Genomic DNA, 24621 nt, shown 5'->3' with positions numbered 1-24621 from the left:
TAATGCCAACAACGCTGTCCATGATTTTAAAGTTTCTCCTGCTGTCCTCTGTTGAAGCAGAAATGAGCCCTCTGAGAGTCTGATCGCGCTATTCCAAAAAAGGCTCTTCTCTCATTAAAAACAGCAGCTTTTATTCTCTCTCGAGGCCTGATATTTACAATCAAGTATTTCATGCCTACTTCTCTTGCCCTAATTCTGGTCATTTGCAACAATGCTGGTGTTAAGTGACTATGAAACCCTAGTCTCTGAAGTAATCAGATTTTCAGGCCCTGTGCCCTACATCACATGGAGTCATTTATTGCAGTACAATAGGAAATAAGGCCACGACACGTAACAGTATTTCTGGGGGGAGAAATGTTGCTCATTGCTGAGTAACAGTATACCCAGCTGATTACAGGCTGTAAATTGTGCCTTAGGAATTGATGGATTTTTGCAATTAGAATAAGCAGAACAGAGAGGGAACGACCAAAGAGCGAGCACAGAGAGAAAATATGCAGGGTACTGAGCTCCCACTCAAACACCTGGTCACATGGAAGTGCTAACATCCCCAATCAGGCTGATGTGGGGCAGCTGAACTGGTCTTGGCAGCTGGGATGAGCTGACTATGAGGAACCAGCAAGGCTCCATGACTGGCTAATAAGCCTGGCAAGATGCTCAGACCCTTCCTTCACATAAAAACCTCACAGCTTTGCTATCAGCCTCAGCATCAGCTTGTACCCAACATCTGTCATGACCTTTGCATACAAATGACAGGGAGGTTCAACAGCAGATGGTTAAAGTGAACCATTTAAGAACTGTGGATTAGTTGGATTGTTGCAGTTTGTATTAAGTCTTTGAATTTCAGAGCTTACCTTAGCGTCACTTCCTTTGGTCTTGCTGAAGTTGTAGAGAAAAAAAAAAGACCCAAGCCCCTCAATTTTCCAAATGTAGTAAAAAGTGTTTGAATACACACTTTAATATATTTTCTGTGGCATTTTTGTAAAATACAGATATATAATTACAGATATAATGCATATATAGCATTTACTGTATCGATAAAAAGCTAGTCTTTTCACAATGACACACCAGTACGTATTTACAATATGATTCAAATTTTAAGGAACAAATGTTGCCAACAATATTGTGTGGTTATATGATAAGAATAATTTGAGGAAAAATAAGAGACCAGTTCTAAAAAATTCCCAGACAATAAAGTACATACTCTTGCCAGGAGCACCTCCATGAACATCCATGCACAATCTTTTTTTTGTCCCCTTATAGGAACATGCACGATTTAGCTCTTCCACATTTCCACCTAGTCACAGCCCTTAAGATGACATGGATAATTATCTTTAATTTTTTTCAAGTACAGATTAATTGTATCATTCTTCCCATTTAAAGATTTGACCAACTGCAACATTTCAAAAGTTTTGGCTAGAGCAGGAATTACTGTACACAAATTTCTTATTAATTTAAATCAATGGAACTATCACAATTTACATAACTGAAAATTTGCCCATCTTCTACGCATCTTAGAACCATTTCACCAATTCTTAGTGTGAGGTTTTTGAACAGTGTTTTTAGTATTGCAGGTCTTGCTAGGAGGTCTGCCTCAAAGGACACTGCAATGCCAAAACTAGTGACAGACCTGAAGTACGTGAATGCTCTTTGTTATCCTCATATATGAACACTGCCTAGCCATTCATCTGTAATGTACTGTCCACAGTACAGTAGATGTAAAGATGATCTTCATCTTTAATGTATTGTCACCAATTACTGTGAGGCAGAGAAGTGCTAGTATCATATTTTACAGGAGAAAAAAAAATTACATATAGAAAGGCCGAGTGAATTGCCCAAGGTCACTTGGTAAGTTTGTGAAAGCAAAGAAGCCAACCTATATCTCCTCAACTGCAGGCTCATCCTCTTGTCTTTCCAGCTCTGAATGAGAACTTTCTACATGTGTTCTTTAACATAAAGAAATACTTAACTAATAGAAATAAAGCCTTCTCCAGGAACAGGCTTAAAGACTGCTGTGGTTTCTCTTCCATGCCCAAACAGTAAGAAGAGATAGTGAGAGGGCGTTTCTGCATGCATAATCTCCAACCCACTGAAGAACTACTAACTGCAATGAGTCTTTCTTGAAGTGGGAGCAGTTAAGCCCACTGTTAGCCAGAAAAGACAGGAACTGTTGAGAAACACAATAATCCACCTTCACCGAAAAATCTAACAGAGAAAAACATAAAACCTGAAAGGCTACATTCTCCTTCAATGCTGACCAGGGAAGCATTTTCAACTACATTTGTACCCACTTTATAATGCCTTTACAGCACCTGCACAACATAAAGGAGGCTTAGTATACTGTTGAAGACGACCCATTCTCTCAAGCATTAAGATCTGTTCTACAGCCTCCACTGTTCAGCTCTGACAGGCGGGCAGCTGAGAGGCAGCTTTCACAGCAGGACTGATACACATCGGTGCTGTGCAGGTGCAGATGAGGGCAGAAATTTCACCACAACCAGTGTCTCCCCGTGTCCCTGTCACTCTGGAGAAGCCTGGTCAGGAGCAGGTTGTGATCTGTGTTCTTACAAGAGCCAGTTAAAACCAGAACCAGGAAGGAAGGGGACCCCTCCAATTCCAGGGCAAAAACTGATGGAGAAACAGAGCAGCAGTAACCTCATGACAGAAAGTAAGAAGAGGAAGACAGATGACTCCTTGAAGGGAGGGACAAAGGCCATAGGTGTCATGCTGGAGCATTCAAAGAAAACTATTAAAGGAATTTTGCCTATTGTAATCCTGGTCCCAGTTTGGCTGTGTTACAAGGAGGCAGCTACGACAAAGTTCTGCTTCCAGCAACGCTTGCGGGCAAACTGGGTCATCTGCCTAATTGCTACAGGCAACATATTTATGAGATACGTAGGATGGAGGACTTTTTGCCCTTATTAAAAAAAAAAAACAACAACAAACCCACAACACACACATACAAGGGTAAAACCAATAATGGAATTTCTCATCTGGCTCACTTTTTTCTTCCTAAATCAAACCTGCATTTTCCTTTAAAAAAGTAAAAATACAAAAACAAAGATACATTAGAATATCCTACTGTCCAGTAAATGTCTTATAGGCAATATTTATGGAGGAAAAAATGCATCAAGCCCTTCCTTTCACAAAAATGAAGCACCCCAAAGTTCATTCTGTACCAAGGAATGCCACTTCTTCTGCTGTTGGTTTAAATTGCTCCTATCACCACAATTTGAATATGCATTATTTGTCTTCAAATACCTAAACATAAACCTAGACTAATGCTGAAAAAAATAAATCCTAGTAAGAATGTTGTGCTGTTGATAAGCCATGAACAGCATCTCATGAGAAGGCAAACTAATCTTTCCCTTTACTTTGTAAATAATCCATCAGCTAAACTTCTATTTTAGGCTGGATGCTTGATGCTTAACACTTAAAAGTCCATATACCCTTCACATCCCTTATAACAGAGAAGAAACTTGTAAAATGCCTTTGGTGCATCAGCTTATCATTGTATAAATGTTTTAAAGAAACTCACTAGTACTATAGGAAATGTAAGTGGGCTTGTTTGTGTTGTTTAATACTCCAAGTGTCATTTCATTCTTTAAAGGGGTTAGAACAGAGGAGGGGGAAAAGGGAGGAAGTCTTACTTAATTTGTTGCATATGTCCCAAAGTGTTATACAACTAAGTGTATTATACCAGAAAACTAAAGCAGTCTGCACCGCAACAAACTCTGTGTAACTCAAAATAGGAGAATAATCTGGCCACAAGCAATTCAAAAATTCAGTGAAACTTCCTCTCATATTATATATACACACACTTTACAAGCTACATCGAGTGTCCTCTCATATCCCAAAAGAAATACATTGTACACACCAAACATACTGTACTTTTACTTAAAGGCTTCATCAAACCATATGTGCAGACACTTGAGAAGACGAGAGTGTTAAGCTTCCTAGGGTCCTAGAGTCAAAGAAATTCTGCTGCCCCCCACTGCTAAGTAAGTGCACTCCTTCCACGGGGGGCAACATCTGCCGATCCGTCATGGTTCCACTTGGCGAGGACCCCAAGAAACTTCCTTGGGAAGAAACGATTTTCTCAGGACTGGCAGCCAGTTTAGGGGATGTGGAAAAGTTATATCCATAGAGCGCACAGGGACTGTGCAGTCTAAACGTGTTGTAGGAGCCTTGGTGGGTTTGATTAGTGGTAAAGGCATTGCTGGATGGGGATGGCATGATGTACTGGAGCTGTGGAGACATCCCTGAAATCTGCATAGACAAGCCAGTCTGTGGGCAGCTGAATGCATCCCCATCATTGCCACTCATAGACATATTCACAGTTGTGCTACTCGACACACCGACATAGGAGGGAGTCCTCGGGGGTGCAAACGTCTCACTGGTTTGGTTTGTCAGCCTGTTGTAGGTTTCAGCCAAGGAAGTGCTGTATCTGTTCAGGGTCAAGCCTGAGCGGGCACAAGCTGTGTAGTCAGCTGGAGCAAGGCTACAGAGCTGGCTAGTGTTGGGACTGAGGTGGAAGGCTGGAGATGAGCAAGGGGAACCCGGTAAAAGGTGAGGGTGGGTAGATGGCACTCCACTGCCAGATCCCTGGAGTAAAGTAGAGGAACCTGCATTTCCTGGAAGAGAATATTACAGTGTAAGAAGCATGTTGGGAAAGGTTCACTTCCAAGGTGACAGATCAAGACCTTTGTCTTTTATAATAACCCTTGACATGAAACACGATGCAAATTCATTCGAAAAATGACTTGTACATACATGTGCAGGGTGGTGTGTGCTTGTGTGGCACATGCGTATTTCTAAAGAAACAACCTGTCCAAGAAAGAGAACATAAGGTATGCTTTTGCAACCATCACTCAATACTTAGGGCTCCTGTCCGAAAGGTTAACTACTCTTTATTGGACAAGGGAAGCAAGCTGCATGGCAGCTAAGATGCAGCCAGGTGAGTACCACATCACAGGAAGCCTTCAAAGTTAGGAATTTTATATTGTCTATGCTGCTGATACACCCCAGAGTACGTTTCAAGCACTCTGTGCCTGACTCGCTGCCAGAGCACCAGCTCCTTAGCTCAAATGATAGAGGCTTCCACAGTTCAAGAGCTTCAGGAAAGTTCACAACGTCAGAACAAAACTTCAGAACAAAAAACTTCCAACTTCAAACCAAAAAACTTGAGAACAAAACTTCAGAACAACTTCAGGGAAAGTATAGGCTGACTACTGTGCATGGCTGCTTCATTTCTTGAATGGGTAGGTGGAGGTTTAGGTTTGCAGCAAACTGTTCACAAACTGTTCATTTACTGATATCAGAACTTTTTTACGTGACAAATACCAGTACTGAATGCTCCTGAAAACCCACTGCTTGCTACAGGTAAAGCCTTTTCTCAGGACTGAAAGTTTCCCAGCTGTAAGAAACACTTCTTTTTCTTAGAGATTATATCTACCCGAAAAATGAGCATAGAAAAATTGATTTGGGCCTTTCACAGTCTCCCAGGTGGAAGGCACTTAACACAGAATACTCTCCTGTTTATGAATCATATTAACTATCAAACAGCTTGATGCTGCAGAGAGATACACACTTTCAATAAGTTAACAGGTTTTCACAATAGCTGAGCTAGTAAAAAGAAAAATACATTATCAGTGAACTCTGTCTGCTTCTTCTTGCTCTGTTGACAGGCCTCAACAGGCACAAAGCACCATGAGACACTGCCACCTTCAAGAAATCCTAGTGTAAGGCATACTTTTTTTTTTTTTTCCAATCTATGTCAATGCCTCCGCTATCCGAAGGTGGGCACTTTCAGCATTAAATACCAGGATGAATTTCTAATGGGGTCTTTCAGCAAGTCTCTAAACCACACTACTGGCCAAGGTACAGTCAACTAAAGGTTTTCCAAGGATCCCAGTTCCCATTCTGTGAACATCAACAGTAACTTCAACAAGCTCCATAGCCTGCAACAGCAGAAAAGGAAGTGGGAAGTTCATGGCAGCAGTTCCTCTGCTCTCAAACAGTGCTGTTATACACAAACAGGGCAATACAGCTGGCCTGTCTCTGAGACATTTTAACTTCATAGCGAGTTGCCTTTCAGTCTTACAGAGTCTGACAAGGTATTTCAGGTCTGATGCTGGCTTCTCATTACAGGCCTTTTTTACGAGGACGATCCTCCCACCCCCATCCTCTGCCCAAAACTCTGCCAACCTTCATCCAACGTATCTGTGACTTGGCACAAAAACTCCTTTTTAATTGCACACATCAGGCACAGATGCTTAAGATTTCTCAAAGGAGTGGGCTAAGGAGAAGTCGACACAAGTGATTTCTGTGTATTTCTGTATTTTCTGGGTTTTTGCTCTGAAGACACTTAATAGATTTGGAATGCATTATCAAGAAGGCAGGAAAGATGTTTGCAAATTCGGTAGCAGGAAATGCAAAGAATCAAGAGCAATATGTCTGATTTAGTTGGGAAACATCTGAGAGGTTTTCTATATGCATTGGGGTACTCTGGAAATAAAGGAACTCAGAAAAAAAGTACAGAGACTTCCCTCTCTGTCCAAATAGGCCATTTAAATACCCCTTCCTCTCCCACAGCACTACCTCTATGATGGAGAAAGTGGGAGCCAAGAGGTTACGGACCAGGGAGCAGGAAAAAACAAAATGGAGAGGAGGTCCATTTTTTCAAGCTCTAGGATGCAGATAAAGTTTGTTGGGATTTTTACTGAACAATATTTAGGTCCTTAAGAATCAAGGAAGCTTTCCAAGGTGGAAACCCAATTAAGCTTGCCACTATTGATTCATTACTTAGAGGACATTTCTTCTCCCATTCCTTGTTTTTCTCTTAAACACACAAGTAATTCCTATATTGGATTCTGGATCTGCACAACAGAAGTCTTCTATAAATGAACTCTGCCTTGTGTATCTAGCCAGAGCATAACACTAAGGAAGAGGTTATTCCATCCTTAAATAACTGTCATCTTCCACATGTGATCTGATTTATTTTTACGACCTAAGATTTTTACTGCCACAGTGGTTAAGTTAGCATTAATTTTCTAACTTAGAATAGCTCTAAGGAGAGGTGATGGCCTGCACTGGGGTTGGTTGGTGCTTTTTCTCTGCAAGTGACACAGCCACCTAGATTTTTGTAAAGAATGATGGGCGAAGCTTTATCTTCATGCATTTTTATTTTGCAAGAACACAAAGGAGACCGTTACCTTGTTTGGGTATCCCAGGTATATCTTCAAATGTAAGTGTCCTCAGTGAAGGTCTCCAGAAGGCATAAGATTCTACCAGCGCTTCCAGACCCATTCTATTTAGAACACAAACATCACAGTGTCGTGAAAGAAAGCTGTAGTTTGTCACATTTCTCTGCATAGCTTACCTCAGAAACATACAAAAATTAGTAACATTTCAGGATTATTTTGAGTTTCGTTTTGCTTTTTAGAAAAGAGCCTTAAATCCTAATCCATGAGATCGCTGTGATCTGGAGTCACTGGGCTGGCAGCATGCGGAGAGTTTCCCATTTCCACAGTCTGGCTCTCTATGTCAATTTTGGCTTTTTGTGTTTTTTTTTTTTTTGCAGGGGCCAGGGCACACACACAACTTGGCTAAAATTACATTAAATGTTTTCCTAGTATGACATTTCCCTAAAAGTAATGCTCTAACTGCCAGAGGGATGATCTTCTATTTTTGCCTAGAACAAAGGTGATCCACTGACAACTTCTATTAAAACAGGATTCCCAGTCATTACCAATGAGCTGGAAAATCACGCTTACAACATGAGCAAGCCCTGGGTGTACAACCCTTTGTCTACTAAAATGTATAAAACAGTGTTGTGTCTTGGTTATTTATGGGTTGAGCAAAATGAAGTTTTTTAGTGTCTAAAGGCAATAATTTTCTTTCAACAGTGTCATGACATAACAGAAACAACCAGGTAGACAATCGTGGCAGACAATATTTAGAAGAATCTCTATTTCCTGAAGGTAAAGGCTCCTTTGTTTTCTGACAGAATTTTATGAATAATGCACCTCAGAAGTATCATTTTTGCTGTTATTTTTGGCTGCTGGGCCCCAAAGGCCTGTTAAGTGTCAGCATCAGGCACACACCAAATACAAGTGCTTGCCTTTGAGCAGCAGCACGCTGTAAACTCGAATTATGCAAATAGCCCAATTTGAAGCTACCGACATGCTCTTCTGATACTGCTTCTTCCCCGTTGCATTTCCAGCAGGATCACAAATGTATTTCAGAAAACAGCTATGAAGTATTTATTAGCTGAACCTGGACTAAAAAGATAGCCTTAATTTTCTGCAGCAATGGTGCAGAAATTTTCATTTCTAGTTAAAGTGGAGATAAAAGCCACCTCCTGGAGGAGTGTAACCAAGGCGATAATTTATACAAGATGCCTTTGAACAATTTCCACATTTTATCACCACCCTAATTTACGCTATCAAATGGCCAAGTTTATTTAACAAAACAGTTATGTTTTTCCTGAAGAATTTAAAGGGAGAAATTCTGGTCCTTTCGTGAGTAAAAGTTTTTATAGGGTCAAACTTAAGGCCTAACTGAAGAATGAAACTATTCTCAGGACATAAATTTTGTTGCACTCTGCAAATGCACAGGGAATGCTTTTAAAAGGTGAAGCTACTGATTTCTGTAAAATAGTCTGTGGGACTGAATGGGAATGACCTGGAAGGGAATATTTTTAATTAAACAGAATTATTGCATGCAGCAATGCAGAGTAAGATAGCTGCAATAAATAAAGCAACATTGAGAAGGTGGATATAGTAGTACCACAGTATTTTTTTTACACTTTTATTGAAGATTAAAACGCCTAGGTGATAAGTAAACCAGCTAGAACAATGACGATAACCGAACCTTAACATTTAATTTCAACGTTCAGCAACAGAGTAAAATAATAATCAACCAAGTAGACCAGTAACTTAAATTAAAAAAGGAAATTTTCCCCAACAATTAAAAATCTGAGCTGCATTCCCAAACACATTTGTTCAGTACCACAGAGCCTATCAATAAACTAATGTCCATTTGCAATGGACAAGAGTTTGCAGAATCACTTCTGTAATGAGTGTGTTTGTTACGGTAACAAACATTCAGACCTCATGTAAAGCCAGTTCCGAAACATTTATACAGAGGCTGGCCCTTCCTAGAGGACTGGCCTCCAAATACATTTCCATAAACTATAACTGTCTTTCAATTAAAATATCCTGCTTTTTTTCTAACGCCCAAACCAAATTTATCCGTAGCAGCCAAACAAAAAAAGCCTCTCTGGATATCTCCAGTCCTACAACTGGATCTGCATGGTTGCAGATGCAGTACTCTTACCACACCTATACTGTCCTCGGGTAATACCAGGGCTGTCCCACCACATTAAATCCAGTTCAAAACTGGTTTCTGAATGATTCTTTCCTCTCTCTTTTCAAGGGCATTTTCTCTTGTTTCATAGAATATTATGGAAGAAATTCTAGCTCCACTTAAAACTCAGAAATTTCAGAGGAGTCAGGGTTTCACACTTCTTAGGAGCCTCCACAGTACTTATTTTATAGCTCTGCAAAAAGCATGCATAGTAGAGACACCGCCTACAGACAGCTGTCAAACAGGGCACGTATGGCAACTCTTTTCTTCCCCAAGCACACACAGCATGTTTTGCTTCTTCAGTCACGGCATTTATCTGGAAGTTACTGTTAACTTAATTTCAAACTAGAAGGCTACAAAGGCTACAAAGGTATTTATGCCACTGCCTGGGGCATCCCTTCCAGTCCCCAGGACAGTGCATGGCCAATTGTTTCTTGCTAGAAGACAAACGCCTTAGAGAGCAACAAATGCAGAGTGCAAACTGAAAAGATACTTACAGTGGGTTCCTGTAAATCTTTACAACTACCCCACCCCTTCTATAACTGTTCATCTTCTAAAAACTACTCTCGTTTGCTGTCCGGTCTCAGCATTTGTGTAATTCAGCTGGAAGCACAAAACAGGCTTTAATACTGTAGCCTCTGCTAAAAGAGAAGCTCAATAAAGCAGCTACCAAAAGATACTCTCTGAGCATTCCTACCAGCACAGAGTTTGCTCCCTTCTCTGCAAGGCTAAGTCATAAATATAGCAGCTGTAGACACCAAACACAATGTGGTCACTGGAACTGATGTATAATATGCACCACAATTAAATGCTGCTTTTTTTAGCTGAAATGGTTCAACATAGAATTCGCAACAGGCTTAAGTATTTTGCATTAAACAGTCTTTGGATAAAATACCTCATCAGTACCGGCAGCAGGGACTAGACCCAAGTCTCCACTTTGCACTACTCAGATTCCCCCATTGCTATTTTGAAAGATTCATGGATCAAGAGAGAACAAGCACTTAATCTGTCCAACTGCAACAGAGAAGGTGGAAACCAGGCTCATTTCAAGGTCATCTACAGCCTAGTAGGAAAGGCATTCACCTAGGAAGTGGATTTAAAACTCCTCAGGCTAAAGAGACACTTAAACACAGCTCTCCCACCTCCTAGGCAAGTGTACTAAACACAAGGTTATGGCACGAGGCGACTTAAGCTTCTCACCCTTTGAGAGAAAACAACAAGCCATTCATCTGTACTAAATGCCACTTACATGCAAGAGAACCTGGGCTTATAGTTTGACACTGCTATCTGCAATTTCTGTCTCCAGCCAGGAGAAAGAGATTTCAGAAGCAGCCTGAAATCACAGACCTGAGTATGCATTAATTCCATTTGCAGCCTTCACGCTATGCCACCGCTTCCACCGAAAGGAAACTTGAGTACATGAGTCAAGCCGAGTGCCAACCTGTTCTTGACCTGGATGGTCAGAGGAGTAGGAATGGGAACCTAGCACAGAAAACATTACTGGGAAACCTAAGTGCTCCCTCAAGGAGTCTGAGTCCTCAGACTAATTTATCTGCAAACACAAGTACTCCCCTTGACCAGCCTTCACAAACAAATTCTGACAGCAGTGACAAGCCCACCTTCTTCCCCAACACCTACCTGTTACGTCCCGAATCTCTAAACCCTTTGGCGAATGGATTCCTATCAATCTTCAGACGAGTTATCTGTGAATATGATTAGAGAAATTATTACCTGCAAATTCAGCTAAGTAACACACAAAATCACTCTCCTGACAGAATTAGGCCAACAGTGGAGCAGAAACATCTTCACATTTGCATGGTTTAAGATGGTTGTCCTGAAACACAGCAAAATAACGGCCAGTCTTCTGATCATTATTTTTTGCAAAACCCCAGAGAAGCTAATAGGTGTTTAATGCTACCAAATGGCAGGTTGGAATTCTTAAGAAAAATCTTCTGGCAAATGTCATTCTTCACCTAAAAGAGTACATTGCCTAACTCCAATAAAATTTAAATTAAATTTTATTTCTCTACAGGTCAAGAAGGAAATGTGAAAAGAGATATTATCTCTAGGCTATTATCCTTCACAAAAAAAACCAGCAAACCTCCCCCCAAATACTTGTAATTTGTTTAAATAAATGAGATAGGCACCAAATAATTGTATTTCGGTTTTTACATGGCTCTCCTGCTCTTCTCTTTATAAAGATAGCAAGGCATATATGATTTCCCAAAATATAGCTGCAATAACTTACATGGAATTAATAAAAAGTCACAACACTAATTATGGTGTCACTATGTATGTTAATACCTGAACAAGTGGTAATAAGAACCAAACACTGAAGGCATGCAATCTGCAGTTTACTTTTGACTTTCAATCTGTGTAGACCCAGATAAAGTGCAGTTAGTAATATACGCTGAGTGCAGTTAATGAAAGTGACTGCAACTTTCTTCAGACCTCAGCTTCTCTGTTAAGGTCCTGGGAGTTTTGAAATCACTGGAGTCAGGAACAAAAGTGCTTTAAAAATTCTATCCAGACATGTATCTACACTTAAAGGTACAAAAACACCTTTAAAAATGAGACTGCTCTTTGCCTTGTGCTTCAATGTTGTATTTATAATTAAGACACCATTAACTATGCTAATTAGACTGTATAATCTCCATAATAAGAACAACTTTTTACATACAGCATCTAGCCGACATGGCCTGAAGTCTCAGCTATAGCCTCCAGGCGCTGCTGCAATACTACTAGTGAAAGCTACTTGTTATAGGAAAAGGGTTTAGACAATGCTTTTTAATAAGTGGTATAATAAAAGTATCTGCATTTCTCCTATCTCTTACTTTCCTGGTCTACTCTGAAAAGCCTGTAAAGCGGTAAGCGGAAAGCCCAAGTTACCTGTTGATTTTGGTACGCTGTGACAGTAGTGAAAACTGTCTCTGGGAAGGAGAAGGCTTTGACCCCTTCTCCTGAAGGGATAGGCTTGATGGGGGACAGATCATCTCCGCAGTCTTTTCGGATGACGTGGACACGAGGCTGGTATTTATGCATGGAGTGAAGGATAATCTATGCAGTCATGAAAGGAAAAAGATAACATTTATTAGAAAGGACACCCTGCTGTTTCAGGAGTAACAGCTTTTTGGAACAGATTATGGTATGTGTTTACCGTGCCACTTACTGGAAATCAAATGTTTGCTTTAACCTCTGAAGGTTCTTATTACAGTAGTCTAATCCCTGTGTATTTACATCATTGCCAACCCTAAGCATTTAAAAATTACAAATCAGGAGCTCCAAATTCAGAGACTGGCTCAAAAAAAAAAAAAAATCAGGAGTGAAGTACTAGTCCCATTGGAATTTGGAAAGTTTTGTCACTTTTTTTCCACTGGAGCCTTGATTTGATCTAACAGGATTAACAGCAGCAGCATGTGCCTTTTGTTTTTGGAACCTTTGGGATGTGCTTGGAGTAATTTTTTTCCTGATATCCCAAAGGCTGGAAACATATCTTGTTTTGAACACAAGCTGAGACTCTCACACTCTGAAGAAGCAGAAACTTAAGAGTAAAATAATACCAAAATCCAGAACTCTAAAGTGTTAATAACCCTAGATTTATAATACTATGAATATCAATACACAAACCCCTCCCAGCATACAAAAACTCAGTTAAGAATAAATGATAAACAAGAACTATATGAACTCATAGTGCATAAAATTAAACACAAAAATACCACTTGGTATTGCTCTGAAATTTTAGAGGAGATTTAAAATACAGAATTTTTCCTCTATTTTACTTCACTTCAGCTAACCACCATTAAAATAGAAGATTTCAAGAAAAAAAAATAATTGGAAGCTCAACTATTATGTTTGGAAGGCCTAAGAAATTAGTAACTCGATAAATAAATAGTCCTATGGCTATTGGCCTGTGGAACCACTAATCAGCATTCAGGGGAAGCTTTTTAATTTCCTGCTCCTTGAGTAGCCTTAGAATGTGCATGTGCTCAGGCACTTGACAGAGCCCCTATGCCAGACATCATGGAAGTTCATTCATCCAAATGACACAGAGGACATTACATTCATTCGGATAAACTAGTGTTTGGCTAGTTTAATACACTTGGTCCTGGCCAGATGACATGACCCTGTTTTGGATAAGCCAAGTTTCTGGATAATCAGGGGTTTTATTAGCCTGTAAGTAAGGTTTTGACAATGACATCACAGGCTCCAATTACTTTGCTCAGGGAGTGCCCTGTGGATGTTCTCATATGAAGCCTTTTCCCAGTTTCTGAAATCTTGCACAGAGCAAGATTTTTATCATGCAAATGTGTATTCTTTTTTACAGCACTCCTTTCAGTTCTCCGCTGGCAAAGATCTATAAAATGAAAATGCAGAGGACAGCACATTCCTGACCCCGTCTTCCTGTGAACGCCCAGTGATACCAGGAGAGATACAACAGAAAAAACAGGTGCAACAGAAAAAAAATGACCACTGTTCAAACCCGTCGCTATTCTGTGCCTTGCCATTTGCCTGGGTGCCGCTGAGCATGCCATGCTCTGTTCCCACCCAGATTACTTCACCCCATCAGCTCTGTGGTGCAAACCACGGCTTGCCTACATGGCAGACTTGACAGCATGCAATGATAACCCAGACAGCTACTAACAGCTCTGCTCATGTATCAGAACAACTGAAGTCACAGCAGCATGACGATGACCACCTCCCACTCCTTATCCGGGTGGCTATTACAGCTAAATCGATCCTTGTCATGTCTTAAGAGCAACCTGGCTTGGCTCTGTTATATACTGAAATTTCCTGCGCTGACACACTGTTAGACGATTAGCGAATCCATAGCAGGAAATTTTTTTCCTTGATTTTGTACTGTGCCTTGTACAATGGGATCTTTGTTTATGATCAGCACTCTGAATCCTAAATAAATAATACATAACTGAAGAGCCCTAGTGAATTACAGAGCAACTCTATGAAGATGGAACATAAAAGGAGAGGGAGATGCAATAACAACTACGAAAATTGTTTAGCTCTATTATTCTAAGCATCACCTAAAGCTACTGTGAAGAAAAAGGTAAGGAAAAGGAGATTTCAGCTTTTCATTTTGCATTGCTTGCACATTTAACAGCACAAATGGGATCTAACAGTTTATCTGCAGAAGCAGCAACTTTCCCTTCATACCCTTAAAAGCCAATAATAAAAAACCCCAACCAGAACAAACCCTACCAAACACCAAACACAAAATGGTATTACTTTCAACTCATAGTTGAAGAGCCTGTCTCTCTCTACAAATCCTTCACAGGGCATGACCAAAACACTTTGTGGGGGAATAAATCTATTGGCACAAACATCACAGCCAGCACAAGTGAGAGCCCGATTTTCTTTCACTGGGGAGATGCAATCCTCCGGCAGCTCGGCGGTGCACAGATTACCCAGCCACCTCCCCACCCATGGCACAGTCCTCACCTTGATGCTTGTTTTCACCAAAAATCCTTCTTTATCCTCCCTGCAAAGCCCAGGCTTTCTGCAGTCAGGGAAGTGTGTGGGGCCAAGGAGCGTGGATTCCCTTTTCACAAAGAAAAACTGCAAGTGCAAATGCTGATGTTTCCCAGCATTTCATTGTGACGAGAACATATAACTACCCATTGACTGTAAGCAGAGCTCGCTACTTGGAGCCAAGTCTGGGCAGAGTAACCATCTGCCTCTGCTTCCAGCCTCACCCCACTTTCAAATAGGGGAAAAAAAATCCCCAACCACCAAGGAACAATTAACAAGCTAACAGCCTCATTTTCACTAAAAGTTAAAAGATGTTCCTCTGCATAAAAAAAATACTCATTTGAAAAGCATAGAAAATAGCATCAAAAATATTTAATTTTCCCCTCTACTGAAATTCAGATTAAAAACTGCATCAAAATAGAAAAATCGGCCAGCTCCAACCAGCCAGAGGGAGAGACTGCTTTTACAATGCAGCACTTACCCCACAGATGGGAGAGGGATAAGAGGCATTAACAAAGTGCGCCCAGACCACGCACTTCTCGGTGTCAACTGCAAAATGCAGGTTTACTTTTCCTTACCATCACAACTCAGATGAAAGACACAAATGCCAGAGTATGTGTCTTAATGGTGCCATCGGACCTTAATGACTCTATAAGCACACAATCTTTCCAAAGTAGGGACTCTCTTTTGAGATCAAAAACACACAATGAAAACATATCCTTACAAATTCTGCTTGATCTCCTCAGCCTGCAAGTGCAACCTGTGTATCAGAGAGTGTCCTACGTGCAGATGTACTTCAAAATCTCTCCGCAGAACAGTGCTATAAAACGACGTCATCACAAACTCCTACTCAAAATACTGATGAAAATAGCAGCAGGCAGCAAGGAGCCCAGAAAGTGTTCGAACAGCAAAGCGAGTCATCTTAGAGATGGCTGATCTCCTTTCATAAGAAGCTAATCCCAAGCCAACACAATGCAAGGGGAGCTGGCTGCCATGAGCTACTACCACAATATAAATACTGCAGAGGAATACTACCTTAGCGTCTGCTTGCAAATACTGTCTCCCTTCCCATGGATGTGGGTTACTTTTCTCACTGATTGTGAGAGTTAATACTCCAGAATATGTAAAAGGACTCTGGGTTTATCTCATGTGAGCTCCCTACCTCAACGCCTGCAAGATGAAAACCTAGCCCTGGGATTTTAACACAAAAACTCTGCAAAAGCTGACACCTCTGAGGAGCTCAGGAAGAATAATGGAACAATTTCAACAAGGAGTAAAGCCCCAGAATCAGACAGCACAGAAAGCACACCCGAAGAACAACAGCTAAAGCCCAACACTGTTTGAACTACTGGAGGAATGATGGCAGAGTGTAGAGACACCACCAAGGTCTTTCTGAGCCATTCTGCCTAAGCAGAAGGAGAAAAAAAAAACAACTTTCTAATATATACCCTATCTCCCATACAGGGGTGAGAGTGTTAGAACACTTGATGCAAAAACAAATTATTCAAGGGACAGTACAGCCTTAACCCCTAGCTCTTCTAATCCCCCATCCCTCCCCTGGTACCCTCTTGAGAAAAATGGTTCCTTCCTGCTTATGAGAAACAATTGTTTTATATTCATCACAAAATATGATTATTCGTTTTCCATTATTGCTGGAGGCATTCAGCGGCTACATAGCTTTTTCAATACAGCATTCCACGCTACCATAGCTTTAAAAGAAAAAATGTACCCATTGGAAGAGACACTTTTCTGCTTTCTGCTTTTGCCTTTTCTGGTAATTATGAATGACATGTTTGCAATTTCCCAGATTTGAGAAATATGAAATTATTTTACGGTCATCCTTCTTTTGTCCTTTTATTTCAATACTTAAATTTCCATTTTGGGGAGGAGGGGTCCTGCCGTAGCTCTGAATCAGTTCAATGTGTCTCAAATCATTGTACTAGGGCTTTGCTTCACTAGTTTCCGAATCGAAACACTTAACTAAAGACCAGAAAATTTATATCCCCCCACATTATGAATAATGGTGTGCTGTGTACACTATGCAGGTTTCAGTTCAGAATAAAAACAAAGCTAAGATCTGGGATGGAAAAATACAATAATACAATTCTCTACATAGCCGAGATTTTATCACAGAGCAGTTTGCGACTGCAAGTGCACGGGTGGACCACAGTACCCATGTATCACCCCTCTGAAACAAGCGAGTACAAAAACCAGCTGGCCTGCTCCCCCTTGGAAAAGCAACATTTTACCCATTCGCATCTGCTTCACTTTTTAAAGCCCTTACAATAGACTCAAGACTCAGAGAAAGCAACTCGCACGCGGGAAGAGTCGCAAATACACAAACGCTGAGGAAACCAAGGGAACTACGTGTGCTAACCTTAACTCAAACGGATGCTGCCAAATGAGACCCCATAACAGTGATTCTGGAACGAAGCGATGTAAAACATCTTTCTTACAAGCCCAAAGAAAAGCACTGCTAACTTAAGAGACGTGAATACCCCCACATTCTTTTTAAGGAAGAGTGCAATAAAATTATGGATAATATTATACGAAAGGGAGGCTTTTTATCTTTGTTACCGCATTCACTAGCTCAGTCCAGCCAGTCTCCTGTATTCCTGCCTCTTTAATATAAAAGTTGGAGCTCCTGCACAATTTGACCAGAGTCTCACGTTAATCTCCTTTGCAAACACAAACCCGGGGGAGGGGGGGAACCTCATAGTTAAACTTGGATTGTGTATTGACAAAATATCTGGCTTAATGTCACAGAGTTACAACTATACTGAAAGATGCATGTAGTACCTTTGTACTCTGTGCCAGGTATGTTTTCTTTCACTCCTCTCCATGAAGGAGAAAGTATCCTGCTTAATAAATTGGGCTACGCTAAGGACAATGGAATCCACATCCTGTCTCAAAACTTGCCTCCAACATCTTAAAACTCTACCACTTGGAACTCGATGCTCCTTCTGAAAGGAAGCCAACATTTGCCATTTATTACGGGATTTTGAAAAATCAAAGACTTCACCCTGACAAAAAACAATTCTCATTTTTTAATTATTTCCTAAGGTGTCAAGTAAAACTATTTTAGGGATTGCTGGAAAGATACTGGCTTACATCTGTCATGTTTCAACAGTTTTGAAGAGAAAAGAAAATATTAACATAACACATTTTGTCACATTAGATAATGTCATAACTAAACAATTTAGAACTTGCAAACAGAACACTCATACTGCATACGTCTTCGCCAGTTTTTTCAGAAGTAATGAGCCTCAGCTGTGAAAGGGTCTTACTTCATAAGGTATGTAATAAATCATTATCGGAGCGAACCCAGCTCCCATGTTCGTTTTTGACTGCAATTATTAACACCTCATGGGATTTCACACAAATGTTTAGGTTAAGAAAATACTTAAGTGTATTTTTATTCACATGAAGTTATTACACACTATTAATGTTTCTTCTAGCCACTTGTGAATTTAAGCGTCCTTTTTGATCGGAGCAGAAGTTGTGAGTAACACACTCGGTGGGAAAACATGAGAGCAATTCTGCCCCTTCGCATTAGGCAATTTAGCCTTGTAAAGTCTTACTTTGCAGAAGGAGTTCTGTTTTTGAGGGAGGAGTAAAACAGCAGGCTCTAATAAGCAGTTAATTATCAGAGCAGAAAGTAAGCAGATTTTAGATCTGGACGGTAAAGTTCCAAAACAGCTTTGAAAAGTCAAGCCTATTTCTGGCACCCTGAAGCTGTACGTCAGAGTCTTTCAGGGCTGAGCAATGTGCCTACATATAATACCGCAGAAGAGCAAGTACTCACATGCCCTTGATCGTCCAGCTCATTATTGGTAAGCTTCAGTTTGTCGAAGCTTATCACTTGTCTCATCCACGTCTCCCCGGAGGCGGGTGAATCGGGGTGAATATAAACACGAGGGGGTACCGGGGAGTCAGCATTACCAGCCACCATCCACTTGGAGCTATGATAAACATACCTAGAAAAAGAAAACAAATACCTATAACCACAAAACCCAAAATAATTTATCAGACCTATTCAGTGTTAAAAATTAGGGCCCGTACATACAGCAACAACCCACCAATTAACAAAACATGAAAGCACAATAAATAAAAGTTATTTTAGTTTCAAAACATAGTTCTGGTATCTGCAAAAGTAAGGTTAAAAACCATGCTCCGATCTGACCTTAGTCTTCTTAAAATCAGTAATAGTCTTAGCACTAGGCTCCACACTGAACTTTAAGCTGGTGTCAGTTCATTGATTGCTACAGCTCTGCTCTAGATAGGCATCAGCAAACAGGGAAGAATCTGGTCCTTCATTTATCAAATTGAGTAGTAATTCCATATTTGGAAGATTTAACATGTTGAGTCTAATATAAGAGCCTATAAATAAAGCTATTGAAGGCAAAGAACATCATGATTGGGAAAAATAATGAAACTATGTCAAACTATGCTCTTGCTATTTCTGCAAGACCATATTAATTGTCTTGAATAGTACTGCAGAAAGGCTTAAAAATGAAAAAACACGTCCCATATTTCATTTGCTAGGCCAATGCTGACAAAGTAATTTTCTAATAAAAATAGTGCCTGCTTTGGTAGAAAATTTATTTTGAAGGCAGGCACTTCACAGGGCAATTCAACAAGCACTAACTGAAAACTTCAAGGTATTTTTTTCAAGTACAGTAAAATTCCAGTAATTCAGCTATATTTTTTAATAAGAATAAGGAAGACCTTATCAAATCATATGTTTGTACAATTCAGTTCCACATTAGAAAAAGGCAAACAACCTAATCGGAAATTAAAACAAAATGATGAAATACAGGCAATGCTCCGTACAATTCATATCAAGAGGTAAAACTAAGATCTCGAATGGTGGTGAAATTCTCCCCTGGAGGCAAATTCTCAACCCCAGATCACACAGTCAACTGCTGTAATATTTTTCATTTACTTTATATTTGTTGGTTTATGCTAAATACATGCTTTCCTTACAAAAGTAAATAAAGTCATAAATATATACTTAAATATTTTAAGCAACAGCTTAAGCTTCCAAATATTTACAAGGTCTAATTTTACTAGAAATCTAGTCCTAGTTGTAATTTTCTTCATTTCCATTTAGTTTTGCTATCTATCTGCAGTGACAGCTGAAGACTAGACTCCATGTGACTGCTGCTGTATCTTTCAAATTTAAAGATCTGCAAGACAGTCTGTAAAGCCACATGAACAGCCAAAGTTAAAATAACAGTCAGTAATAAAAAAAATCATAGATTGCACAGCAAAGAATGAAAACTGGCATCAAGTAAAACATGTAAAACATTAATAATTAGTGGGAAGGTTAAAGGCATGGTACTAATACATGACCACAGAAATTTAAGTTTGCCAACTAAGAAAATACTGCCCTTTATACAACTTTGGTTAAGTTACTTCAGTTATGTGGGCACCACGTATCACTCTGGGCAGACAGTGCAGCTCAGTATGACTGTATTTATTTTAAATTAAATGAGGTTTAAACAACTCGTATACAATATAACTATTTTTAATATTAACATTTTTATTCAATTTGGAATAATTACCTCGCTTTTTTTATGAATTAAGGAATCACTCAGATCTTCCAGGAATTATATGCTTAGACTGCTAAGTAAATGCATATACATGCAACACAAAGCAAGCGAAGGGCTTTCATTTGAGCTGCACTGCACTGGTTCAGAGAAAAAAGCATTTTTTCTCTATGGTACAGTGAGAAAAGCCTCCCCTAACTATATGTACTGGACACCCTCAGCACTGGTATCTGCACCTTGTTGAAAAACACAAAATCTAAAATGGTTCTAAGGAATGTTTTATACACCACACGAGAAAAGGACAAAATTGCAGTCAACGAGGTAAGGACACGCGAAAAACACAGGGCAGTGTTTGCTTAGGAAACAAGGCAGCATTCCTGCAGAACCAACCTTTTAGCCTTAGTCGGAAATATTCCTAGTTCTACAATTAAATCTGCAGCGGTTTTCCCTACATTATACTAAGTACAGGGTTGAAACAATCAAAGCAACAATTGGGAAGGACCTGATCCTGCCTCCACTGAATTACTTGGCCAGGCTCTTCCTGGCTACTACGGAGCATGGGGTGGCATCTGTAAAGCAAGACCTACAAAACGCCTACAATACTAACTACTGCGGGCCCGATCCTGTAAACATTTCTACAGGACCAGTGGTTTCAGCAGAGTCCATCTAGCTCCCTCGACACACGCCTGCCCTCGCAACAGCGGGAGCTTCAGCACCTAATTCCTACTCTTCAGTGTTCAAAGATCAACTGCTTTTGCTCCTCACATTATTCTTCAGACAATAATGCCATTAACTCTTTAAAAACCAGTAATTAGAAACATCGCCCTTTGTGAATCTAAGCAACCAAATATGAGTGACAAGCAGCTTTTAAATTATGTAATCAATTTGAAGCATGAACAAGAAAGCTTATATGCCCTTAAATCAGACATCAATGCTATTAAAGTTATTAATTAATGTTAATGCCATTTAGCACAAGAAAAACGTGCATTTTCATATTTATTTTTTAATAGGAAATAATTCCTACTGACATGATGAGGAATAAAATATGATAACATTTCCTGACCGCACCAGAATGGCACTCTCTGAAAGCCAAAACCTGAGCATCTGCCCCCAGCACACACACAACATAAAGCAAATGTATAAAGAGCTCCAGTGGAAATTTTAGTCGGTTTTGTATACTTGGCACATTGTTTTTTTAAATGCACTGGGATAAAAACAGGAATCTAAAGGAGAGTTAAACATGACCTTCTGCTAATTTATATAGTGTTAATGTTTGCTGCCAATAGCCAGGCTCCCTCTGGCTTGCATCAGATGTTTTTTTGCCTTAAAGTCACCATACCTGTATCTTTTGTTATCCACTGGCACAATATCCATAGCAATATAGTACTGCTGATGTGGGTCTAAACCTGAGATCTTCACTCTCATTGCGGGAAACATCCGCCTGAACATGGAAAGAGAGAGGTCATTTTTAATATGAAACAGACTCGGGAATGGTTGTTTAGGAAAAGCAACCGGTTCGTGGGGTTTTTCTCCTTCTCCCTTTTAGCCTACAGAGTCCTTTTGGACGATTATAGTTACATAGCCATGAAATGGCCCATTCTGTATGTCAAAACAGATTTCTAAAGTGCATTTACTCGAACAATGCTTCGTATGTTTTGGGATACGCTTTGGGAGTACAGCTATTACCACATCATTTCAACTGTATTGTTAGACAGTAAATCATTTGGTTTTGAGACTGGACTTTTAGCAGTACACACATTTAAAGCCCGTTTGAGATATTAGCTAGCAATATATTTCCGGAGATGTGCAACCACCACCTCCACCCAGGAAGACCAATACTTACAGAAATGCAAATTGCCACTGAAGTTTCAACAGACAGCAGCAAATGGTGTTATCAGCTCTGCAGCAGCAAAGGAGAAAGCTAAATCCGCGGTGGTACGATTATAACACCGCAAGGATGCAGCTGTAAAAGCCAACGTGCCGCGCTGTAACCCAACAATATGGTCTTTATTGAGACGGGACTTCCTGTCTGCAACTTACTAAAGGTGAAGTGCAAGAGCTACCCTGTCTTTGAAAGGTATAGTAAAACTTCTTTATTGAAAGCAGAAACGAAGCTACGAGGTAATTTCTTAAAAGAAAAAAAAAAACGTTCACGATTTAGCTCCTTCTGCAGAGAAAACGGAGTAATTAACCGATGCGGTGGTTTTAACATAAAAATGCATTTCTTAGCTCACGTTTGGCGTGCCTTTTATCAAGAAAGTTCACTCTTGAAGCCCCCCCCAAAAAAAAAGTCCTAGTGACGAGCTGGCTGCAAGCTAATGAAAGGTACCTTTCTGTATTTTATAAACCTGAAAGTTTATTCAGTATTTGCTGCCGTTCTAAAATATGTACATATAAAAATCAATTAAAAGTCGTTACTGGAAAGAAAAATCCTATCTCGGTTATTTCTGAACAAGCAGGAGGGTAAACCTGACTGCGGTTAACTAGTTTTCGCTGTTATTTCAGTGCACCTGTAAGATAAAACAGAAAATCCCCGACTGGACTCTCTTAAGACAAATGTTGCTTTGTGCTGTTTAAGACTGCATTTCAATCATTAATAAAGCCTCTCTGAAAATGCAGAGGGTAGCATATGGATTCAATAAAATATGCTTTTGTAATTTCTAATAAGTTCAGATACTTTTATACTTCCCAGGTTTTTACCATGTGTATCCACTGGAAAAGTTTCCCCTCAGAAGGGACACGGAGCTCCCAGACCTCGCCCTAACGAACAGGAAACCCGAAACGCCACATGCTCCCGTGCCCACCTAAAATTATCGCCATCTACCTGCCTCGTAAATCTGGGGTGGTTTCCCCCGGTTTTTTGCCCGCTTTGATGTGCCTGCCTGCCCGCTCCCCGGGGCTTGCCCGCCGAGACCGGGAGCGGCCCCGCCGGTGCCCGTTACCTTCCGGCCTTGGTGATGATCATCTCGGTGCCGATCTCGTGGAAGCGCTTCCAGAGCTCGGCGCCCTGCAGGTCCACCCGCGGCGCCTGCGGCGTGGGCAGCGGCGAGCCGGGCCTCGAGCCCTTGGGGGAGCCGCCGGGGGAGGCGGGCGGGGAGGCCGCCAGGAAAACCTCCTCGCAGCCGCCTGCGGAGAGAGCGGGAGGAAGCAATACGGCCCGGGGGAGCGCGGAACTCACGACCGGGGGGCTGCCTCAGCCCAAGCCGGGCCCCGCCGACCCGACGGGGGCGAGGGGGTGCGCCGGGCTCGGGCCTGAGCCGCGGCCTTGCGCGCCGGGACGGGGGAGCGACCGGAGTGCGGATGGGCCGCGCTGGGGAGCGCAGGCGTCGGGCTCGGCTCCCCGAAGCGGAGCCCAGGGGCGAGCCGCCCTCAGCGCCCCGCCGAAGCGGGCGGCAGCGGGTCCGTGGTGCGAAGCCGGTGGCGCATTTCGTTTGGGCGCCTTCAGCGTGACCGCCGCCCGGCCGCGGCCTTCTGCCCCCGCAGCGTGAAAATGCACTCGCGTCCATATACCATAAATTACAGACACACATATATATGTGCTGTATATACGTATAGACACATAGTTGCATATACACTTATAGCCGTACACATATACATATGTATTGTATGAGCGTTTCCCCCGCTCCTCGGAAACAAGCCTCCAGCTGTTGCTCCACCGCGCTGCGGCACCGACAGCCCCGCCGGCAGCTGCGCCGCTCCCCGCCGCGCCGTCGGCCGGAGCCCCGCGGAGCCCCGCGAGTTTTAAGCGGCAGCGCCGGCGGGGGGGAAAGGAGGAGGGTGCCCATGCGGTGTGGAAAGACGGAAGAAATAGAGGGGAAACAGAGTGTCGACTGCGGCTGGGGAGAGCCGGAGCCCACACGGAGGAGCGGGCCTCCCGCCCGGCCGTCACGGCAAGAGGCGGGCGCGGGCGGCAGCGGGTCGCGGGGCGGCACTCACCAGCGGGGGCGCGGGCGGCGCAGCCCAGCTCCATGTCGCCGCAGGTCCTGCCGGCGGCGGCCGGGGAGCTCTTGGCGCAGCAGCCGCTGCCCCCTTCGTCCTCCGCCGCCTCGTCCTCGCCGCCCAGCTTCCGCCGCTTGGGCTGCCGCGGCGGCGGCGGCTGCTGCTGCTGCTGCTGCTGCTTCTCGGCCCCGATGAGCGCCTCCACGGAGAAGGCGTGAGCCTTGAGGCTCATGGTGGTGCCGGGCGAGGACCGCCGCTTGTCGGCCATGCCCGCCCCCCTACA

At 41.8% G+C, this 24621-nt stretch overlaps 1 protein-coding gene across 1 annotated transcript; it reads right to left on the bottom strand.

Annotated features, from left to right (window-relative positions):
* Positions 1–975: 975 nt before the first annotated feature.
* TBX18 (T-box transcription factor 18) lies at positions 976–24621 on the bottom strand. Its single transcript, XM_068401058.1, has 8 exons — positions 24336–24621; positions 23342–23525; positions 21739–21840; positions 18653–18824; positions 12256–12423; positions 11005–11069; positions 7212–7306; positions 976–4631 (listed from the first exon to the last, which is right to left on the bottom strand). Exons 1-8 carry the CDS (start codon positions 24604–24606, stop codon positions 3907–3909), a joined length of 1782 nt encoding a protein of 593 aa, XP_068257159.1. The 5' UTR covers positions 24607–24621; the 3' UTR covers positions 976–3906.

This window comes from Nyctibius grandis, chromosome 1 (genome assembly GCF_013368605.1).
Source record: "Nyctibius grandis isolate bNycGra1 chromosome 1, bNycGra1.pri, whole genome shotgun sequence".
Lineage (NCBI taxonomy): Eukaryota > Metazoa > Chordata > Aves > Nyctibiiformes > Nyctibiidae > Nyctibius > Nyctibius grandis.
Note: the sequence above shows the minus strand (reverse complement) of the source record. Positions and strands in the feature narration are given on the sequence as shown.

Coding starts and splice junctions, on each gene's coding strand:
- TBX18 (XM_068401058.1), bottom strand. CDS start 24,606: ATGGCCGACAAGCGGCGGTCCTCGCCCGGCACCACCATGAGCCTCAAG. Junction 12,424..18,652: donor AGCTGGACGATCAAGGGCAT/GTGAGTACTTGC, acceptor ATGACTGCATAG/ATTATCCTTCACTCCATGCA. Junction 11,070..12,255: donor CAGCGTACCAAAATCAACAG/GTAACTTGGGCT, acceptor TCATATTCACAG/ATAACTCGTCTGAAGATTGA.